The sequence below is a fragment of the Physeter macrocephalus genome, chromosome 21 (assembly GCF_002837175.3).
Source record: "Physeter macrocephalus isolate SW-GA chromosome 21, ASM283717v5, whole genome shotgun sequence".
Lineage (NCBI taxonomy): Eukaryota > Metazoa > Chordata > Mammalia > Artiodactyla > Physeteridae > Physeter > Physeter macrocephalus.
The window spans coordinates 118961118-118980914 of NC_041234.1; the positions used below are offsets into that span (position 1 = coordinate 118961118).

Here is a 19797-nt window from a genome sequence, read left to right on the forward strand (position 1 = left end):
AGAGGCCAGAGGCCCGCGTACCGCAAAAACAAAACAAAACAAAACAAAACAAAATCTCTCCTCTATTAAATCTTGTTCTTAATCATGAACCCTGATTATTTCAGCTTTTATATAATTGTATTAGTGTTTTATAAATTATGTTCTAGCTGATACCCCACTCTACAGGTACATAGATGACTGTGCAAGTGGTAATGTTCATGAAAAGAAAATAATATTTTTGTAAAATCTAGTCTAAGTAAGACAATCATATGAAAGAATCCTGCAGAATATATTTAAGTACAAATGTAAGCACGTTTTGTATCTGTTTTCTTTTAGTAGGAAAACATATTGATTTTTGCTGTCATTTAAAAAGAGGAGATGATGAACATGGTAGCAGCCCTGCTTATGAATATGTGAAATTCATCCTGAGTATAAAAGATATTTCCAGTGGTAAGCGAAACAGTTTTTAATCTTATCTAGATGAAGTTCATGAATTATGCAGCCCTTCATTGGTAATATAAATGCCTTTCTGCTGTTGGTACTCTCACACTCTCTCCTACCCCTATGATCACAGGTTTTGGTGGGCCACAGACGTTAATTAGACTTTAAAAAAATTAATAGCAAAATTTACAAGGTGGGGTCATATGGTAACATGGTGGACTGATCTGATAAGGATGGCTCTTTCCTTCTACAAAAAACAAGGAAATGATTGTTAAAACATAATCTAAGAAGTTTATCGCATAGCCAATCTTAAAAGATAGGGAAATCCATGGGTGCTAGAAATTAAAGGATAAAGTACAAGACCTAGTGATAAAAGGGAGCTGATTTTGTGCTGGGCCTAAGTGAGTTTTAAATCATACATTGGCTCCATTGGCTGGGGTCTGGAGTTCTAACACCCATTCAAGGACCAACACATAAAACCTAGAGACTTAAAATGATCAGTAAGATTCTGTCCACTGGCCTAGAGGAAGAGTAAGCTTGTTATCTCTCTCAGAGTTTGAATGGAAAAAAATGTGTCATTTACAGGAAATCGAAACCCAAATCTGTGTGTCTTACATGTGGATATGGGATCTGAATTTGTAATTTTTAAGGTTTCAGGAACCACAAGCTGATGAATTAACATAAACACTGATTTGGGGCCATTAAAAGATCTAGGGCTTGAATCAAAGGTAAATAGCCCAACAAATATGTGAAAAGATGCTCCAACTCACTAGTAAGCAAAGAATGAAACATTCAAAAACCAATGAGTAGCGCTGTACACGCATCAAAATGTAAACAATTAGGAGTGTGAATAATACCAAATATTGGTGAGGATGTGAGAAATGAAAACACTAGTACGGTGTCGAGAGGAATGTAAACTCATGAAGCCACCCTGGAAAACAGAGTGAACTGAAGTCAATTATCTTGTAGCTCAGCAGTCCTATCGCTGGGTGGAAGTATCGCAGAGGTGAAGTTGCAGAGAGATCTGTGTCTAAGGGGACATGTTCTATGTATGTCATAGTGTTGTTCGTGGTAAGAGGGAGGAATGATGCCCAGCCTGGGCGCGCGTCATTAAGGAAACGGACGAGTAAAATCTGGGGAAAGATACAATATGGAAAACTTTGTAGCAGTCACAAGCAATGAACTCTAGAAATACATAGTACAACATGGTTAGACCTTAAAACTGTATTGTTGGTTGAGAAACAGAATGAGATCTATAGCACATTGCCACTTTTGTAAATTGTAAAAGCATATAGTACATAGGACCAGACTACATATTTTACAAAGTTATATATGAAATGTGGTAGATGACAGTGGGTGCCTGTGGCTGGGGAAGGGACACAGAGAAGAAAAAAGTGAAAACAAGAGTGGGAATTTTTTCTCTGTTCGTAAGATGCCACGAACTAAGAATATAATTAACGCGGTTCTTTGCCACTGAGGTCTAAAGATATAACAAATGAATGAATGGGTAAATAAATAATGAAAATCAGCTCACACATGGTTGTCTGATATCTTTGTCACGTGCCTTTGGAAACCAGAGGTCAAGTACCTTTAAAAAAAACTTGACTACATACACACACAAATTATACACACATTTTTGATACCCACATGGTCTATGTAAAGAAGGGGAGCTAAACTTTTTTGGAGACTAAAATGTCCATTCACAGGGTAAGAACAGAAGACTGACGATCACCCTGAACTCACAATTATTTCTCAGTAAATACTTCATGTTTTGGTGGAGACCAGGGTGGGGAGGGTGACTGGGAAGGAAGACAGAAAAAATTGGTGGTTCGGAATTCTGACAATTGTCAGTGGGGTGGCAAACGGCACACTGATATGGCAGGTGCCCATCCTCTTGTGTAATCGCCCCACCTTTCTATTAGATTGTCACATGTGTGTCTCTGTCTCCCTTAGAGCCTTTGGTGCTCTTCCGTAGCTTCTTCCCCAGCCAGTCCCGTGAGCCGTCTGCCACGAATGTTTCTTTGGAGGATCGGTTTTATCTGGTGGGGACTGTTTGTATCCTCAGGGTTCAAATTCTAAGGGTGAGTATGTTGTGTGTGTGCCTCCCCCATTGTGGCCATGTGGGCTTCCTTTAAAGGGACATGTCACCTTTGGTCTCTCAGCCACTGCACGGCACTGCTAAAGCACCTGATGTGTGCAGGGGGTTGTGTTAGGATATGTGAACGAGAAAAGATCAGCTCCTGTGTTTCAGAAGCTGAATATCTGAGTGGAGATCTGGACATACCCAGAAGAGATGCACACTCATTGACAAATGGTTTTGATAGAATATTAAACAGCTATACAGGGGCTGGGGGTTGGGACCTAGTAAGAGAAGTGACCATTTTGGCAGGTGGCTAAAGAAAGGCTTCTCTCACCAGGTGAGTTTTGAGGCAGCTCTCCTGCTCGCCCAATGCTCACTTAGTATCTTCCTGATAGAGAACTCACAGTCTCTGTCTCTACAAAGAAAAATCAGTCTTTAGAATTCATCTGATCAATTCAGGCTAATGAATTATTCACTAAGTAACATACTTAGTAAGCACCTACTATGTGCCAGGCACTGTGCTAGGTGCTGGGGAAACAGGCAATAGACAAGTAATATTGACAAGTGTCATGGAGATGATAAAACAGAATCATGTGCTAATGACTGGTGTGGGGAGGGAGTTCAGCAGAGTGGTCAGGGAAGGTCTCTCTCTGATGACCTGTCTTTTGAACAGAGACCATGAATGATGATAAGGTGCCAACCCAGTGAAGACAGGAAGGCAATTCATTCAGGTAGAGGGTTCAGCAGCTGTAAAAGTCACGAGGTAGTAACTAGCTTGGAGAGTTCCAGGAAACAAGGACCATCATGTGACTAGAAAAAGGTGAAAGGGGGAAGGAGTAGTAGAAAATAAGGTACAAGAAGTAGGCAGGGGCCAGATTATGTACAGCTTTGAGTGGAAAGTAGGAGGATGGCATGATCTGATTTTGTTTTTAAAAGATCAGGTTGGCTGCTGGCTGGGACTGGAGTACAGGGGAACAGGAATGGAAGCAGTCCTAGATAGAAGCTCACCGATTTGGGTGACAGTTTGGAGGTAGAGCCCTAAGTCCTTGCTGATGCATTGGAAGTGGGTGGGAGAAGACAGAGAAATGACTCAAGGATGACTCAGCTTTTAGGCCCGAGTAGCTCAGTGGATGGAAGTGCCACCAACTGACTTGAACAAGACTGGGACAGTGGGGATTGGGCAGACGACGTGGAGGGCATGGGGGCAAAATCAGACGGTCTGTTTGCGCCACGTGTTAATATTGTGATGATGTTGTAACGTACAACACATTCAACCGCCTTACACGAGAGGCCTCTGGGTTCAGATTTCGCATCCTTCCTTACTAGCTACAGGACCTTACCTAAGTCACTTACATCTTTTAGCCTCAGTTTCTTTTGCTATAAATGGCAATAATAGTACCTCCTTGAGGGTTATTGTGAAGCACAGGTAAGACAGCACCTCTTATCAGGTAAAAGCACTCAGTAAATATGAGCCCTTACAGTCATGATCATTGTCATTATTATCATTATTATTGTTATCACTACGATCCAGAGAGGGCAAAACACCTGCTTTACTTTTCCTCTCAAGTTTGAAATCTGGGCTTTGACTGACCACATTTCAGAAGCTGTGAAGGACCCCTTTACATTCCATTTTAGAATCGTGATCTATGTCATCATTTTTCCAAATTTAAGACAGTGAGAAAATTGGTCGAGAGAAAAGCAACTGAAGGAAGTTGCTGGGTCTGATGGCCCCACTCATTATCCCTCTCCGGCAACTCTCTGGGATTTGAGCTCTCATATCTGCCATGAGAAGGCATACATCCCATCTAGAGGGTCACCCCCCAAATCTACTTCCTCCTCTGAGAAAGAAAAATCTCATTTGACACACCACCCTCATCCTAGGCCCCCTCTTAGCACAGGGATCTCTGTTTGTGATCTATGCCAGTTTTTCTCTGGGTTTCTGGGATATTTGTTCTATACTAGTGGTCATTTCAGAGAACAGATCTTGTGAGAAAAGAGGGCTTTTTGGAGGAAGATTTTGTTCACAGGGTGGCTGTGTAACAGTGGAAGGGCAGTGAACTCAAGAGTTCAACTTTGAAATGGACCTGCTTTGATCCTGCACGTACTAGCTGTACGTGCTTGACCAAATCATTCTATCTCTAGAATCCTCAGTTTTCACATCCGTAAAATCAAGTGCCTTTCTCACACTGGTATACAGAGGAGTTGGATTTTCAAATTTACTACATGCTACACAAATATGTCAGGTATTTTTACTCTATACGTACATTTTAAGTATCTAAAACGCCACTTTTTCTGCAGGACCTTTTCGCTGTAGAGGAGTCCGGTGAAGATGTTCTGCTGGTCCCAGATTCGGACGAGGAACATCTACCTGTGGACCACAGGTAAGAGGCTAATGTTGCCATGAGTAATGGAGACCTAGGGCACGGTTTCATCAAACAAGACTGAAACAAGACAAATCACTATGAATATTTTTCCATCAAAATGAAAATTTAAAAAAGCAAACAACTGAATCCAGATGAGCAATCTACTAGTTTGAATTTCCTTTCCCAGCTAGTATAATTCATATTTTTCTAACTGAATATAAATACAAGTGATTGGCTTTCTATAAAAGAAATAAAGCAGTAAATAGAGCAACCTTGACTGACGGCAGACATTTAATTACTTTCAAATTAAGACAATACGTTTACAAACAGACTTGATTGCTTCCTTTTCTTGAAACACTTTAACTGGTAGAAGAACAAATAAGCATTGTGGTAACTGCTATTATGCAGGTGTCCCTCTTTTTTGTGAATCTAATCTATTCTTTAACATTGGTTTGTTAACAAATTTTCAGAGAACAAAGTGAGTAATTCCATTATTTTGAGTGGGAAAAACAAAAATTCCTAACCCACAGGAAAATGCCACCTTGCTAGGTATCGCTAAAACCCCTTAATACGACTATTTAATAATCTACCAAGAATTTCTACAGAATAGAAATTACTTGTAGTACTATCTAGTCATTGCATATTTGATAAACTCATTAGTAGGTATTTTGTATGTAGTAAGCCATAATAGTAGACACTGCTCAGTGTAGAATATTGAGAATGGATTACATTTTCCTTCTGTATTACAGTGTACATGGATATGTAAATAAATAACAAAACAATACATTAAAGATGAGCACTAGAGGCTTAGCAAAATACTAAATACTAAATACTAAAATACTAAATACTTAGCAAAATAAAATAAACGAGATGATGTTTTGAGAGGCTTCTTCTGATTGAAGGCGTGTTTGTGTGGGGTCTGGTGGGAGGAGGAAGCTGGAGGCTGTGCTGTCTGTTACTCGCCGGTGGGGGGATGAGGTAAGGAAGAAAGGGCTGGTGAAGAAATGAGTTAAACAGGAAATGTCTGAGGTTCATCTGTGTCTGGATCTGAGGAACAGGGGAGAATCTTCCCTTCCTGGCAGGAGAGCTCAGAGGTGTTTGGCTAAGAACCGTTGTCTGAAGCTACACACAGAGCAATGGGATGCAAAACAGAGCTTGAGGTGGCAGTCTGTTTGCATTCCCTTTGCTGGGTGCTCCACAACTCTTGCTAACACGAGACCGAGTTTGTAATTGTGTGTTGAGTGTCACATGTCTGTCTGCTCGTGCCACCATCACATTCACTTGCCCCAGCAAGATTTTTTTTTTGCAGAAGCTCAATTTCTTGTAAATATTCACCATTGTATTTGTGGTTCATAGGAGTTAGGGACATGTGCACCACCAAGCTTAAGACTAATAGCCATTCAAGTCTCTTAATGTGCTTTATCATTCCCAGTGGTTCTTGTAGTGTGGGCGCTTCTTTGGGCCTCTTAGGCTTACCCATTTCCCTTATTAGTTCCTCTACTTTATGAGAAGACCTTTTACTGAATAAGGTGAGAGAGAGACATCTATAAAACATAACGTGTTTAAACAACGTGAACTCTAGGCACTATTCTGTGAGAATACCTGAGGAGGTACACTAGCAGCCCACCATATCCTTTTCACCCAGGAGCACATGACTTAAACATATTCTTGCATGCAACCTAAAACAGATTTGTTTAGTAGGTTTGTGTAGTGAATTTTGTGTACATTAGCAGATAATTATAGCAAATCTTCAGAGAGTGAGAGTTCAGAGACAGAGGAGACCTACATTTTATTTTTAAGTAGAACTTAATTGGATGAAAAATATTCTGATGCAGAAAAGAGCCAGTTACTACATCTGTGCCACTTGGTCTTCACACTTTTCTACAAGAAAAGTGTTTTCTTAAGGCTTAAGATCATACCCTTTCTAATATAGTAAGAAATTATCATTATTGGGTGAATGCACTACAATTTTATATATTTTAATACTTTCATAAAATATTCCTAGTTTCTTCAAATATTAGGCAATGGATTGTTTATCATGTAGACAGTAACATGGAAGCACGACACTTAGGAAACAACTGATGGATTTGATGAAGAAAATTCTGTTTAATTCCAGCCCCCTTCTCTTCCCTCTGCTCTGCTCAGCACCATGGCCGCTGTTCTGGCTCCAACGACCTCAGCTCTCACATGATGGATTGTGGGTGGACCTGACTCGTCCACTAGTCTGAGGTCTATAAAGGAGGGCCAGTCAGCCTCATCCCTGTCTAGCACAGACCTTGACATTGAGCAGGCAGAAATGAACATCTGCTCAGGGACTGATTGATTGATCCTATCAAAATGGTAATCCGTTCCATGCCATGAGACCTCGCAAACATAGTGCGGTATTGTTATAGCTCGGTGCAAACCAGTATTGCATTATTTTTTTTCATAGACTTACTCTCTGTCTTCAGACGAAGTTTTCAGATAACAAGAAGACGAGATTGTGGCGTGTTGGACATTAGTTTGTAGGCACCCTGAGCAGTCCTTGATAACCTGGCTCCCATTTTACAGTCTGAGGGATAGTTAAAAAAGTAATCAGGCACAAAGGTCATAGGGACCTAGAGCTCCCCAGATGCTTCTGGAACTTTCCTTGGTAATTCTCAATGTTCTTTGAAAGGGAAGAAGCATCCTGCTAAGAGGCTTGAAAGCTTTGTCTGTGCTTATGAAAGAAACACAAAGAGGGGAAGTTAAAATGTTTAAAAGAAAGGGTCTGTTTCCATGTAGGATGTCCTGTCCTTGCATGTTTCAGACTTGAGGCTAAAGAACCTTTCATTTCAGGAGAGGGACTCAACATCTGGGTTTTCCATGAGAGCTACAGATGCACTGGAGTAGAAGGTCTTGCTTGAACATAGAAAGAAGTAAGGAACACTTCAGAGTTGGTGAGGGGCAGGCACAGAATTGAATATCGCGGAGTCCTTTCCCATCTTCCTACTGCTGGAGTCAGAGGAAGCAGCGAGCTACTCTTACTTTGTATGTTTAAGTGAGGCCCAGAGTTCTGTCATAGCCTCATCTGAATAGAAATGCATCCTGTACTTTATTCCTCATGATGCGATTTCATGTTTATTGACTTACTCTCCACAGATCAACAACATAGATTTTAGACCCATTGTAGAGATGAGAAAGTGCAGTCGCAGAGGATGTATGATTTTCCCAGTCACGCAGCTGGTTAAGCGGTAGAGCTGGAATTGGGACCCAGATTATCCTGGGCTCGTTTCTCTTAGGACATCAGTTTCAGGAGCTGTGGCTGGTATGGGATTCCAGGGAGAAAACTCAAGAAGTCTTTGGGAAGTACTTGATTGGGGATGTTACTGTGAGAAAACTTTTTTTTCTTTAATTTCATCTTAAATGTAGGGAGAGAGAAGAATTAGTAGGGAAGGCGATCACACTGGTTAGCCCTAACGCTTTTTACAAAGATAGTATCTTTTCACCCAAAGGTAGAGTAGACAATACTGGAAAATCAAATGGCAGGTACTTCCGAGAGTTCTAGTAGCTCTTACCTTTGTTTGCAGTCTTTAGAAACTGCTACAGAGTTGGTCCCCGGGGTGGGGTGGGGGGTGAGACTCCACCTATCAGCAACTGCACCGAAAAGAATGTCCCTGGCTAATTCCCCTTTCAGCTTGTTTCAGAGAAGCGTTATCTTGTACAAAAGTGTGAGGAGAATTTGGCGAAGATGCACAGTGGTCCTCATTAGTGAGGTTTTGTTGTACGGAGCCTTGGTACTATTCTGTACTGACTTCATCCCTTATGTCTGCGTCATCTCGACCAGGGGGAGGGCCCTGTACCTCATTGTATCACATGCCATTTGGTTGGATTTCTCTAGCGCTAGATATTTAGCTTGCCCAGTCTCATCACTCCAGCCCAATGAAACTTATTCATACAGCAAATATTTAGCACCTACTGTGTGGGAGTTTCTGTCCTAGGCTCTGAGGATACAGCAGTGAACAAAAATCCTTATCTTCCTGGGAAGCTTATATTCTAGTGGAGGAGAAAGAAAATCAATTAACAGACCAAGGTAGGTTAGATGGTGAGGAGGACTGCGGGAAAATATTAAGCATTGAAGAGAGATAGGGAAGGTTGTAGGGGAAATTAAATTGTATTAGGTTTTGCCATATGCAATTGACATTTTTTCTGTTTAAGAGATGGTGCAATATTGGCAATTTCCAATGGTCAGCATAATAGGTAGGGTGGCCAGCTAAGGCCTCAACAAGAAGGCGACTTTTTAGTTAACACCTGAAAGGAGTGGAGGAGCAAGCCTTGTGGATTTGGGAGGAAATATTCCAGACAGAAGGAAGAGCAGATGCAAAGTCCCTGAGGCAGGAGCACACTGGGTATGTTTGAGAAGCCAGTGTGGCTGGAGCAGGTTCAGCAGTGGACGACTAGTAGGAGAGGAGGGCAGAGAAGATTGGAGGGTTAGAACCCACAGAACTTGGGGAGGACTCCAGCCAAGACGGTGAGAGCTGCTTTTGGGGAGGAACTGGGAGTAGCCCGGAGACAGCCTTGTTAGAGTCATCCACCATTAACCGAGACGTGGGATTGGGGTTTTTAAGGCTACAAGATTTGTTTTTGTTTTTTTCTTAGCTTGGCCAATTACAGGCTGTGTGATCTTAGAGAAGCCTCATTAAGTCTCATGCTCTTTATCTATAAGTGGTGAGGATCATTACTGCAGAATGTGCATGACCATGAAATCAGGGAATGAGATCTGTTTTGATAAGTAAATGAAAGCTATATGCTTTATAAAATACCATACAAGGTCAAGTTATTATCAGTTAGGAAGTACTTCCAAATTATAGAATAGTTACAGTTTTTGTTTGAATAGTTAAAATGTAAAACTGTACTCAATCCTGGGAATTCCCTGGTGGTCCAGTGGTTAGGACTCCATGTTTTCACTGCCAAGGGCCTGGGTTCAATCCCTGGTCGGGGAACTAAGATCCCATAAGCCGCATGGCCAAAAAAGCAAACAAACAGAAAACCAAAAACACTGCTTAATCCTTACTGAGTTATAAAGACATTATTAAGTGCAAAGGGCTACCTGTGAACCCGGCTTACGGACATGATTTGAAGTCTATGTTTGGTGATTTCTTCAACAGTCTTACTACTTTTCTGTTAATTTAAGGTTGTTCTCCTTTTCTGTGTCAAGCCAGCATCTTTAAACCTCCATCCTTATGAGATGGTTCTGTGTTCATTAACACCCAAATTGTTCCATGAAAAGTGTCCATGCCTCCTTGCTGGGTGGCGGAGGTGTGACCCAGTCTGAACGTGATGGAATTCTCAGCTTGGAGGCCACATGCAGTCAGATGATTCCGGGCCCTCACACCCACCTGGGAGGCAGGCTGACAGATAAGGAAAGGAGTTGGGGTGTTCCAGCAGCCTGGTGTCAAAGGAAATAGCCCCTGAGATATTTAACTTGTCCTATTGTTATGTTCAGGGTCTGGTTCTTAAGAAGGGCAGACATAAAACAAAAGACAGAAGAAGGGGTGCAGTCTCAGGATTCTGGGTTTTAGACTTCATCGTGTTTCTCTGACCTCTAGCCAACCGGTATCCCATCTTCAACTACATAACAAATTATTTTGATCATCTAAAAGCATCAAATCATTAGACAGTCTTATTAGATTTACGATTGATAAGAGCAGTTTCAATGTTAATATTTTTATTTATTTATTTATTTATTTATTTTTTGCTGTGTTGGGTCTTCCTTACTGCGCGCAGGCTTTCTCAAGTTGCAGCGAGCGGGGGCTACTCTTGGTTGCGGTGCGAGGGCTTCTCATTGTAGTGGCTTCTCTTGTTGCAGAGCACGGGCTCTAGGTGCGTGGGCTTCGGTAGTTGTGGCTCACGGGCTCTAGAGCGCAGGCTCGGTAGTTGTGGCGCACGGGCTTAGTTGCTCTGCGGCATGTGGGATCTTCCTGGACCAGGGAACTTCCTGGACCAGGGCTTGAACCCGTGTCCCCTGCATTGGCAGGCGGATTCTTAACCACTGTGCCACCAGGGAAGTCCCTCAATGTTAATATTTTTTGAAAAGCTCAAAGTAAGTTTTGTACTCCAAACTCATGGAAGCAACCCTGAAATCACTGAGGGTTTAGACCCTAATGAAAAGAAGTCTAATAAATATCAAAGTTTAGAAAAATCTGGGTTGAATTATCTGAGTATTAGCCTATTTAGGAAAAGTAGTTTTGGAGAAATACGCTGGCAGCTGCTTGTTCTACTCAGACAATTAACAATGTAATATTTTCTCCTGATGGTATGCATTTGTCATCCTGTAATGAAGATGTCAGGCTGTGTATTAGGTACCTGAAGAAGTGGGATAGGATCCTGCTCTCTTTCAACTTAATACTTTTTGCTTTACCTTTTTTTAAAATTGAAGTAGAGTTGATTTACAAGGTTGTGTTAGTTTCAGGTGTACAGCACAGTGATTCAGTTATGCGTATATATGTATATATTCTTTTTCAGCTTCCTTTTCATTATAGGTTATTACAATATACTGAGTAGAGTTCCCTGTGCTCTACAGTAGGTCCTTGTTGGTTACCTATTTTATATTACAGTAGTGTGTATCTGTTACTCAAACTCCTAATGCTTTACCTTTTTTTAAATCCCAGGACATTCTTTTGCTTTAGCTCCATTAAACATTTTTTTTAACTTTTAAACTTTTTATTTGACTCTGACAGGAACTACCATATGCATCCTCCTTTACTCACAACTGTTTACATTTTGCCCCATTTGCTTTACCATTATTCTCTCCTTCTCTTCCCCCTCTGTCCCACTTCTGCCCTCCCTTTCCTGTCTCTCCCGTCTCCTCTCCTCCCCTCTCACCCCCTTTTCTCCCTTCTCTTCCCCTTCTCTTCTTTCTCTCTCTCCCCTCCCCTCTGCCTGATTCATTCATTCATTATTTATTCATTTGTCTATTCAGTGGATTTTAATCTTTTGCTATTATTATTTATTTCAATGCTCTGATTGTCCTAGCATCGACCAGTGACAGCCCCTTCAGTCTGGCTCTTGTGTCATTTTGATACTTCACACCATTCTTGGAGCATTCCTTCCTTTCTGGCACTATGATGTTCCAGGTTCATTTTGTACTATCTCCACCCCAGCCATGAAATCAGCTTGTTCGCTAAGACTTAGTCAAAAGGGAGTCCTGGCTTCCTCAAGGGCAGCTATTTAGAAACTCTCGGTGCTGCTTGTACTCATTGTTACTGATTTGTTACTGCTTATAGGTGCTTTGCGAACTGGGAAACAAATACACACACGATACACATACTGTATACATAGGCATAAAGATCCATATATTTATTTCCATATCTACCCATCTATATGTATGTATACCTTTGTGTATGTGTCTGTATCCAATAATACACGCCATGACTTCATACCGATACCTCCAATCGTGAGCCAGCACTACAAGGTTCATTCCAGTCTTCCCGTTTCCACTTTTGCAACACTCTTCTCCACTAGTCAGAGAGGCTTGGGCTCGTTATCCTCCATATATTTACTTATTTGCTCAAGTCAGGAATGCACAGAGAGTAATTGTAGGGTTGCCATGTCATGTCATTGTGAAAAGCAAACCTCCTCAATTAAGTTCATATTACTTGCATTTTTTAAGGTGAAATTTACACATAATGAAAGGCACAGATCTTAAGTATATTTGACAAATGCATAAACCCATGGGACCCACATTCCTATCAAGACATACGGTATTTTCAACACACTAGATAGCTGTTTCGTACCCCTTCCCTGTTATCCCCGCACTTAGAGGCAACCCCTGTTCTGATGTTTTTAACCATAGGTTAAATTTTCCTTTACTAGAGTGTCATAAAAATGGAACCATATAATATATAGTCTGTTGAGTCTGCCCTTTTAAACTCGGCATGATGTCCCTGAGATGCATCATGTCACATGTATCAGTAGTTCATTCCCTTTTGTTGCTGAGGAATATTCTATTCTATGGATAGACTACAATTTGTTAGGCATTTTTCTTTCAATGAACATTTATGTCTAGTTTGTGGTTACCGTGAATAAAGCTGCAGTGAACATTCTTTTACAAGTATGTCTGTGGACACATATTTTCATTTTTAAGTTATTACACACATTTGTTCAATTATACAGTAAAATTGATTTGTTTTCTCTTGGTGTACAGTTCTGTGTTTTCTAACACATCCATCGATTTGTGTAACCATGAAAGTAGTCAAGATAAAGACCAGTTCCATCACACCTCCAAAAGTTCCTCGTGCTGTCCCTTTATAGTCAGTCCTGTCTCACCTCACCCTTAACCCCTGTCAGCCACTAATTTATTCTGCAGCCCTATAGTTTTGTCTTTCTGAGAATATCATATAGAGTCATACAGTATAAAATCTTTCAAGATTGGCTTCTTTCTCTTAGCATAATTCCTTTGAGATCCATCTGAGTTGTTGCATCCATAACTGTGTATTGATGAGTGGCATTTTGTTGTATGGATGTCTCACGGTTTAGTCACTCACCTGTTGAGGGACATCAGAGTTGTTGATGGGTTTTGGCAATTATTAATAAAGCTGCTGTAAACATTCGTGGACGGGTTTTTGGTGTGGACGTACGTTTTCATTTCACTTTTTTAGGGTATTGAATTATGCTTTTAACTTGCATTCCAGGACTTCCCTGGCGGTCCAGTGGTTAAGACTCCACGCTTCCACTGCAGGGGGCGCGGGTTTGATCCCTGGTCGGGGAACTAAGATATTGTATGCCACGCGGCATATGGCCAAACAGACAAACAAAGAAACAAAAACACTAACTCGCATTCCACTAATGACTAAAGATGTTGAGTATCTTTTCATCGTTTGAATGTTCAAATGTCTTGCCTATTTTCAAAGTTATGTTGTTTGTTTTCTTATTATTGAGTTTTGAGAATTCTTTGTATATTCCGGATACAAGCCTTTTGTCAGATGTTTAATGTGCGAGTACTTTCTCTCGTCTGTAGCTTCTTTTTTCGTTCTATTAACAGTGTTCTTTTGCACAACAAAAGTTTTTAATTTTGAAGGGGGATAATTTCACCATTTTGTTTTCCTCTGATGGATTCTGCCATGTCATGGTGCCATGTCTAAGAATTAACTGCCAAAGCGAAGGTCACATAGATTTTCTCCTCTTTTTTTCTAAAAGTTTTATAGTTTTATATTTGGGTCGATGATCCATTCTGCGTTCATATTTTTATAAAGTGTGAGTTTTAGGTTGAAGTTCATATTTTTTAGCATATGGATGTCCGATTGTTCCAGAACCATTTGTTGAACTATGATCTTGTCCCTCTGCTGCTCAGAAACTTTCAATGCTCTCCCCTCGCTCTTAGAAGAAAATCCACAGTCCTTTTGTATGATCTGTAAGGTATGCTGCTCTCACGCCTGTCTACTCCTCAGATCTCATTTTGTGCCACGCTCCCTCTTATATATCCTGCTCCAGATGCACTAGCCTCTTGTCCTCTGTGAATTCTCCAAGCTCTCTTCCAGTGCAGTGCTTAGGTCCTCAACCTGAAACACTCTTCAACTTTGCTGTCACGTGGTTGGCATGATGCTCTCCTAGGTCCATTTTGAGTTCTCTTCCCGTGGCAACCTGCCCTTTTACTTCGTCATGCTTTTGGCAATTTGTAAATGTATAGTTATCTTTGGACTATTTGTTCATTGTCCGGATTCCCCATGAAACTATAAACTCCACACGGCTGCATTCTCAGCGTCCAGCACTGTGGCTGCCCTCAAAACTTACTGCCTGGTGTGGAGATGGACAAGTAAACCAGAAATGATAATAAAGTCACCATTCCATGGAAATGCCGTCGAACCCCTTTCACTGTACCTCCGTTCCTGTTTTCTGCATGGACTAAAATGTCTTTTCCCTCTGTGCTTTGTATGCTCACACCCTCCTCACCATTCAGGAACCAGTTCATTCCTCCTCTCAGAAGTCCTTCCTGACACCCAGGTTGGAAGAGCTCTCCCCTCTCTACTTTCTACTTTCCTACTGACACTCTCCACTTTGCCTTGCAATCACAGGGACTGGCTTAGCTCTTCTTCTAGAGAATCAAAAGCTCCAAGAGGGAAGTATCCAAATTGCATTCAGCTTGTGTCTCCCTCAGTTCAGAGAATAGGTCATCTTCTCCAGTTAACTCACTTTCTGATTTCGAGGAGACAAGCGTGTGATAGGCCGTGTGTCCACCTGGCCACTAGAAGCTGAGGGGTCTAATTTGCAGGATGAAAAAGGAAAAGAAGGCCCAATTTAAAGTCATATCTCATATCTACACAACCAACACTTAGGCCACCAGTGCTTTAACAAGCAGCAAAGACGCATAAAAAGTTTTTTTTCTTTAACGTGTGTTGGGACTTGACTGATTTCTGTTGCTTTATTTCCACAACCGGCTCAGTACGGCTCAGTACTAGTCCTATAAAAGTGACAGAAGAAACACACAGAATGTCACCTTGGAGAAATGACTGAGAGAGTGGATTTTAAAGTAGGAAGATTGGGATGCCAAATAAAACAAGGCTGTTTGGCAAAACCTTACCATGAACATATGTCCCCAGGCCCGGCCCTCTGGAGCCACTGGCTGTATTAAAAAGAAGTTGGTCCTGCTCTGCTTTTGAGATGTAGAAATGTTATGTGCGTTTCCTTCCTTTGAAGTGCTGTGTCAAGGGAGTCATTTTGACTGAACAGTGGTGAACTTCAGTTTTTTTAAATTGATTAATTTATTTTTGACTGTGTTGGGTCTTCGTTGCTGCGCGCGGGCTTTCTCTAGTTGCGTCGAGCAGGGGCCACTCTTCGGTGTGGTGCGTGGGCTTCTCACTGCGGTGGCTTCTCTTGTTGCGGAGCACAGGCTCTAGGTGTGCGAGCCTCAGTAGTTGTGGCACGCGGGCTCAGTAGTTGTGGCTCGCGGGCTCTAGAGCGCAGGCTCAGTAGTTGTGGCGCACAGGCTTAGTTGCTCCGCGGCACGTGGGATCTTCCCGGATCAGGGCTCGAACCCGTGTCCCCTGCACTGCCAGGCGGATTCTTAACCACTGCGCCACCAGGGAAGCCCCGATGAACTTCAATTTCTCAAAAAGTTTTTAGAACATTTCACGCTGGAAGAAATATGTGATGGTAGATCAAAATTTTTGATCATCAAATATTTGATAATATGAAAATAATGGCATCTGCAAGTAAATATGGTAGCAGATGAACTATAAAAACACATCTGAGCTGTCAGTTCTAGTCTTTCAAATACTTTGGTCTCTTGGAGTAGGAGATGCATCCGTATAGAACGCTCTGTCCTCTACTGGAAGGCTTGGCCTAAAAGGCTTATTAGTTAGCGGGAACAGAGCAAACTCTCTTTATATCTTACCACACAGTGCTTAGTATAGTCTCTAGTCTGATTTATGAATTTCTCCTGGAATGAATTTTCCACAAATATATGATGAAGAACTGCGTAGCCTTGACATTCATTCTGCCTATGAATGTCTTTAGTGTTAGCAGCTGGCATCCAGGCTGGGTTCCAGGCATGCCCCAGTGACTCACCAACCAACACTATATGTCACCTTCTCTACATTTGAAAGAGGAGCAGACCACAGAACACTAATCAGATTCTAAAGGTGCCTTCTTATTTGCTTAATATTTCTACACTGTTCAGAAGAGGCCAATAGCAGCAATATTCTTTTCAAGATGATAAAACCTCGCAAAAAATATTTTGGTAATTGATGGCCTGCCATTATTTTCATAGCAATAAGGTTTTTGTTTGATTGGTGTTTGTCTGTTTTCTCTTGATTCTTTGGCATCAGAGCACTTCTCGTCATAGATTACTTGCCCTTTGAGGTACAGGGGACATGAGACTAGGATTCTTACTGTGTTGGTGATTTGTATTACTTGCAAAGTGTTATGAATGTTATGCATTTCTTGCTTTTCCATTCTGGTGAGGAAATACCGCTGAGTGCCATTAGATGTTTTTCCTCTTTTGATGTGTTTGTGGAAAACTGGCGTAACCAAAAAAGCACATTAAAGAAGTTCAAACTGGCCCTTTAGAGAGTGATGTTCTCTATGAAATGGATGGAGTAAGCCTCTGGTGGAAACTTTCCCATTTGGACTCCATCCTTTGTAAAACATCGAACTATATGAGGGTTGGAGCATTTGAGTTTTGTTCCTTTTTAGGTGTGTATGAGTAGTGTTTCGAAGCAAGTCTATTAACATATAACTAAGACAGGGATTGAGTTTTCTTAACTGTGTGATAAAAGTAATTACCTACCAGATAATTTTAAAAGCAACTCCATATTTTAAATAGTTTAAACTCAACATTTTGTTTTAAATCTTCATAATCTAATATGTAAAATCATCTGGACTATTCTATATAAGTTCAATTGTATATCAGCTTAGATATATTAGCTTCAGAACAGATATCTATCAGCCCACACAAACAGTACGATTTTTAAAGTCCCAAGAATCTATGTCCATGGTTTGAGCAGGAAGAATGGAAGGTGCTATTGGTAAAGTACATTTGGCTTGCAGACCTGATGTCATCCTCTGATGGGCACCAATCCGCTCTGCACTTTAGTCAGGGCGCAGTGAGGGATGCGGTGCTCATAGCAGGGAGTCTGAGAGAAGAGCCGAGTATTTCCCAAGCCATCTTATTTCATTTTCTGCCTACCTCCCAACACACACACACACACACACACACACACACACACACACTCACACACACACACACACACACACACACACACACACACCACACACACACACACACACCCCATTCTCCTGCTCTACCCTTTTTGACCCTGGAGTAATGGGTCAGAAAATGCATATTCTTTTTGCCAGAGCTTGAACCTAAAAACTGCCAGAGGCTTTAATATCGGATAGTCAACAGTATGAATTTCTCTACTGAAGAAGAGTCTGGTAGATTCAGATAATGCACTCCTTCTATTCAGAATATCTGAATAAAATATCATATTTTGCCCTTCCCATCAAAAAAAAGAAAGAAAGAAAAACTTCTTGAGACTGAAAATGATCATTTAATCCAAAAATATATCTGGAAGCAGCCACTCATAAAGTGTTTGTATATTCAAGGCTAAAATGTTGTTTTTTTTTAAAAAAAGGAGGGTGAATTTGTTGTCTCTTTGTTAGCAGGAAACTATAATCTTTAACAATTTCAGATCCTTCAGGATCTTGCCCAAGTGAGAATAGATGGGGCTTCTTTGATGAGACTCTGAATTTTCCACTGGCTTCCATAGTCATTGGGGGGAAAGAAATCTTTTACCTACTTGTGTTTTTTGAAATTGTGATATGTTTATTCAGTGTCTTTCATTTGGGAGAAGTCATGACCAGCTCCAGGCGAATTCGTCAACAACAAGTTCTTAAAAGGCTTTCTGCTAAATGGTCAATTTGTCCAGTGGCCAAATTGCCAAAAATTAATTTATCCAGAAATAATCCATAGAATGACCAATGTAAAAAATTTACCCACATTTATTGATTCATCAAAAAGCGTGTCTTAAGAAATACTCTTCCTGAATGTATTTCAAAGATTGAAAACATTTTTCTGAAAGGGACCAGATAGTAAATATTTTAGGCTTTCTAGACTACATAAAGTCTCTGTAGCATTTTCTTTGTTTGTTTTACAACCTTTTTAAAAATTAAACATCATTCTTACCTCGTACAAAAACAGTCTGCTGCCAATTTTGGCTCACAGGCTGAGCCCTTATATATTCAAATAATTTGTATTTTTTCATATGAATGTTATTCTTAATTATATGCAATGACTACATTCTTGAATATATTCAATGACTATATCCTTGTGTTGACCTAAAACAAATAGACTGCCAGATGTTTCTCCAGCAAAGATGCGTTTATTTGGGATCAGCACTGAATGGCAGTTCAGGGTCTGCAACCATGACTAGCCGCATGCAAGTCCCTGCATGTCAAGGAAAGGCGAGCACCTTTCTAGAGAGGAAGAGGAAGTTGGCAGGGCCATAGTAAACATAGTCCATGGCTTCTCATTGGCTGAGTCCTTGCCAGGAAATAAAAGGAGTCTTTCTCTTCCTGTTAGGCTCTGTAATTGTCACAGGGCATGACAGGTCTCCTTTCTGGCGTCCCAGTTCTATTTAACGGAGACTTCTGTGTATTATTTTTTACATTCTCTGAAAGCATTGCTGATCAAGAGTCGTTTTATTTAGTTTCAGCTACTTTTTGTCCCTCAGCGTCAGGAAGGACCTTTCCTGGGTGTAGTGTCTCACGTCAGAGGGAAAGTGCACAGAGTGGACACATTAATTTATTAGTAATGTTAAACCTATTAACATTTGAGTAATAAAGATGGGTAAGAGGGAGAACTCTCAGACACTTTTTATCCGAAGTCCGTATGTTATCAAGATCATAGATATTGAAGATCATCCAAAGCCTTATGCCATCATCGAAGGTTTGGCAACAAACTTCCAACAGGCCTGGTCTGGATATCTTGGGAAAGCTGTGACATCAGATGTTGTATGCTTCAGTTCTGGTAAATCTTTACTTTCAGGTCACCGGCTGATGTGCACGTTCAGTCAGGGTTTGATGTTTTCTTTAGGTGGGTCACGTGAACCCAAGAGTCCATTCCTTTCAGTCTGGTGGCACAAGGGTTGGTTAGCAGTACTTCACAGAGGCCTTTCCAGCAAGGTTGAAGAAAGTTCTTCTGGAGTTGTGTTTTCTAATAGATAAAATCTCCACATTGCAAAGTGTAACGCTTAAGGTCTTCATTTCCCAAGGGTGCACGGTAAAAAGACTGCTTGAACAAAACGTGGATATTTTTGATGGAAACAACTAGGCCTTTGCAATTTTGGAATATCTCTCCTTTTATCCACTGTGAGTTAGAAGAAGCAAGAGCCAAGTGCATTGGTGTCCTGTGACTCTCTCAAAGGGTGAGAGTTTATAGTTCCAAAAGGGATGGATCTGAGATTTAGAAGGACCAGC

General features: G+C 41.0%; 1 protein-coding gene across 1 annotated transcript in view; it reads left to right on the forward strand.

The window, feature by feature from the left end:
- The window catches only part of PASD1 (PAS domain containing repressor 1), a 111891-nt gene that overhangs the window by 60520 nt on the left and 31574 nt on the right, over nucleotides 1–19797 (forward strand). Inside the window, exons 3-5 of the mRNA XM_055081615.1 lie at nucleotides 316–429; nucleotides 2374–2501; nucleotides 4799–4881. Of these exons, the coding sequence (XP_054937590.1) occupies nucleotides 316–429; nucleotides 2374–2501; nucleotides 4799–4881 (325 nt within the window). The remainder of the gene's footprint in view (nucleotides 1–315; nucleotides 430–2373; nucleotides 2502–4798; nucleotides 4882–19797) is intronic.